Source organism: Helianthus annuus, chromosome 11 (genome assembly GCF_002127325.2).
Source record: "Helianthus annuus cultivar XRQ/B chromosome 11, HanXRQr2.0-SUNRISE, whole genome shotgun sequence".
Lineage (NCBI taxonomy): Eukaryota > Viridiplantae > Streptophyta > Magnoliopsida > Asterales > Asteraceae > Helianthus > Helianthus annuus.
Window position 1 is genome coordinate 183,641,170 of NC_035443.2, and position 3,822 is coordinate 183,644,991.

Consider the following 3,822-nt stretch of genomic DNA (forward strand, 5'->3'; position numbering starts at 1 on the left):
TTGCATGAGAGACTTCCACCATGCCAATGCTTCTCCTTTGAACGATTGGGATACATATTTTACTACATCCCTTTCAGCACAACCGCTGATGTCCACCACCGTATCCATTTCGTCCAACCAGGTCATGCAGTCAATCGCTCCCTTCTCCCCAGTAAAGTCCCTGGGTTTACATGAGATGAAGTATTTGTATGTACATGACTTACCACGCGGTTCTGGTTTATGCTCAACCTTCCTTGATGGGACACTGTTTTGATTGGATGAATATCGCTCATCATCCTTCTTGAGCTCATCCTTCTTAGATACATCTTTCTTGGAGGGTGGTTTGCTATGAGCCTCCGAATGATCTTTGGGTTTGGAATGTGGCGCGGATCGGGTCCTACTTCGGGTCCCGCTTGATTCCCTAAATTGCCTTTCAATGGCCTTGGTAACAGCATTTTCCACTAATGCTTGTAGCTCCGCACCAGTTACATGTATTTTAGTGTTATCTGGGTTTTCCATTGAATGACTGTTTATTTCTTCAGACTTAGCCATGTAGTTTTAATTGCTACATAAAAGTAAGGACAAGGTCTATCTAGAAGCCTAACAGTATTATCGTTCTTGACGATTTATTAACCATGGTAAATAAGAGCCATATTAGTTAATTTGTTAATTAATTTCATTCAGGACTTTTTATTAGCAACTTTACCCTAGAATGAAATATATATTGGCACAATAGGCCTAGTCACTTGGACAAATTTCTAAATTTTGAATTTAGATTTTATAGGATTAAAATTTGAATAATTAAAACAAATCAATCCTTTGCTTGGCAGGGAGTCTATAAACCACGGCTGCCCTTTTTGTTTTATATGACATTAGTTATAACCCGTAGGCATGATGTCACAATCAGATATGTATACAATATAATTTTGGATAATTTATTAAAAGGGTGACATGTGTGATTTTACGGATCACGCTAGCCAAGATTGTTAACATGTTTACAGATGTTAACAGAGATTTGAATCTTTTTAAACAGGTTCTACCATATTGGCCAGGTCTTTTAATATGACATTCAAGCTAGGTTTTACCTTTTTTTTAAGATTCTTATTATTAAAATGGTAAATTAAAATAATAATCGCTATTTTTCATTTATTTGTATATTATACTCATGCATATAATTTAAAAATGAAAAACTTAAATTAACTATTTCAAATAAAATTAACTAGCACAAGTTTGCCCTAAACGGGACTTTTACACAAATAACATGCCCACGCAGGGGCTAAACTAACAAACAAACCCACGCAGGGGTTAAATAGAAACAAACATGCCCACGCAGGGGTAGAACAGGAAGGAAAAATATGCCCACGCAGGGGCAGAATACAGAAAGGAAAAATATGCCCACGCAGGGGCAGAGTACAGAAATAAATGTCCTCGCAGGGACATGATTAAATAAACTAGCAAACAAAGGATTTAGTAGTCCTTCTTGCTTTTTCCCTTGATTAAATCCACCATTTTCTTAAACATCCCACGATTATGCCGACGATCTTCCCGTAATTCATGCCGCATTTCTCGTCGCACATCATTTATCCCTTGAAGGATTTCTTGAACTTGTGGCGGCGACATCATCGGTGCCTGCGGTGGTAGCGGATAATGCGGTGGTTGAGGAGGCTGCGGCTGCTGATATCCATATGATGGGTATCCATAAGTCGATTGTCCCGCAGTCCAGGGACCTCCAAAAGTACCTTCCGGATTGAGAGAGTTGTAGTTCGCAGCTACCCAGTAGGGATCCCCTGTAAAGTCATAACCTATGTAGTTCGGCTGCTCGAAGGGATTGTATGATGCCACGCTAGTGTAAGCAGGGATTGGGTCTCCAAAATCCTGTGGTGGTGGTGGCGCAATTGGCGCAGATGTTACTTCTGAGACGGGGTGTGAAGATTCTCCCATCTCTGGTTCTTCGTGAAGTGGCGAGTATCGGCTGCTACCTGAATGTGGAGGGGTGCCGATGCGTACTCCCCCTCGTGCGGAAATCCGAGCGTTCCTTCCTCTTCGCCTCGGAGGCGGGGGAGGCAGAACCGGAGGTGGTGGCGGCGGTGGAGTGACCGCGACAAGTCGGGAATCCTCAGAGGGATTCTGCTGCTGCTGCTGAGACTGTTGCTGGAGGTGCAAGGGAGAGCTGTGTTGTGGCTGGTGTAGGGGAGAGTTATGGTAACTAGGGGTAAATACCCAGTCATACTGCCTGAATCTCTCCTCAAAGCTGTCGGGACCATTGTATGGTGATCCCACAAAAGGTGATCCATCAGAAATCTCGATAGGGTGGTTCGGAGTTCCAGATGGTGGCATTGAGAGATCGGTATCTTCATCGATATCCATCGGATTGCCACCAGGAAAATGGTCTTCTGGTCCAAGTGGGTTAAAACCCATAGGCACATCAAGGTAGTCAGCAGGGTTGTACAGGCCTTGGAAAACAGGTGATGGGTGGTCAAAGGGTGATTGGTGTCCTTGGAGAGGAATATAGGACTGGTGAGAGTTGTGGGGCTCATTTTCTGATTGAGGCCCGAAGGAGTGTGGGATAGAAGGTGAGGTACTCAGTGAAGCTGAGTGCCTTGCGGGTTCAGTAAAAGACCTCCATAGATTTCGAGCATCTGTGTTATGGGAGCCTGAAGGTGTTCGCCGGTGTGAAGGTCCGGCTTCATGGTCGTTTCCCCTTCCTCTTCCTCTCATACGTGGCAGCATTTTTGTGAACCTGTGAAAATCAAACAAGTGATACAACAAAATATATATATAAGACAAAGTTAGAAAATAAAACAAATTTTTGAATATTTCCTAAGTTCTTTGTCTAGACTCGAGAATCGAGGAATGTGCAATTGTGTAACTGAGATTAAACACAAAAGGCTAGTGTTTAATTCACTCAGCGTTGGCTCTGAAGCCAACCTGTCACACCCCTAATTTCCATGTGTCACCGGTGGGGAGTATAGTGACGTAGTTGGCATCATCATAGACAAACAACACAATTTATAAATGCACAGCGGAAGCAAAGATAGATTCATTTCAACTTTAATATAATGTAACATCAAATATCACTAATAGTTGAAACGGATCCACAGGCGGATCAAAATAAAAATAAGATACTGTTCAACAGATTTATTCTCATCCAAGCTTGCGAGACTTATTGTGGACGCTCTAGAAGACAGCCAGCCTATTACGTGTAGTACCTGCACTTAACCTTTTGGGAAAATACGTCAGTTTACACTGGTAAATACAATTTAACCGACTCATTTTGAAAATGTTGAAAATTGATTTGAATGCTCAAGGCACAAAGCATTTTTATAACTTGGGATAATTATTTATTATAATCTTGTGAACGAATTACATGTTACTTGTGCGTTCAGTAGCCCGGATCTTGTCCGGGTTAAAGATCAATAGACACACCACAATAATGAGTTATACACTGACAGGTGTACGCCTACACCTCGTGCTCTGGTCGTGGCCATCTCGTAAGATGATGCCAAGGATATCCGGGACATGGTCATTAATCCCCCAAAGGCTTAAAGTAAACAAGACTGTTTAAACGAGCCGATCAAATTATTCAATTAACCACCCAAGGATGTAAGATTTGATGCTCGATCAAGCGGTATTCTATATACCGTAACCCAAGCCCGTATAGGGAAAATAAGTTAAAAGTATTTACCTTGGTAAGTATAAATCACAACTAGCAAGTGAAGGTAGCTTTTACTGGTTCTTCTATTCTGGTACAAAGGTTTATAATAACCTATTAGATTCCTAACGGATCTTTGTTTAAGCCTAAGCTTAGACCGGTTAGTTTTAAGGACGATACGGTTCAAACGC

At 41.9% G+C, this 3,822-nt stretch overlaps 1 protein-coding gene across 1 annotated transcript; it reads right to left on the minus strand.

Annotated features, from left to right (window-relative positions):
- Positions 1–1,446: 1,446 nt before the first annotated feature.
- Positions 1,447–2,709, minus strand: LOC110888968 (leucine-rich repeat extensin-like protein 2). Its single transcript, XM_022136460.1, has one exon. The coding sequence runs from the start codon at positions 2,707–2,709 to the stop codon at positions 1,447–1,449; it is 1,263 nt and encodes a 420-aa protein (XP_021992152.1).
- Positions 2,710–3,822: the final 1,113 nt, after the last annotated feature.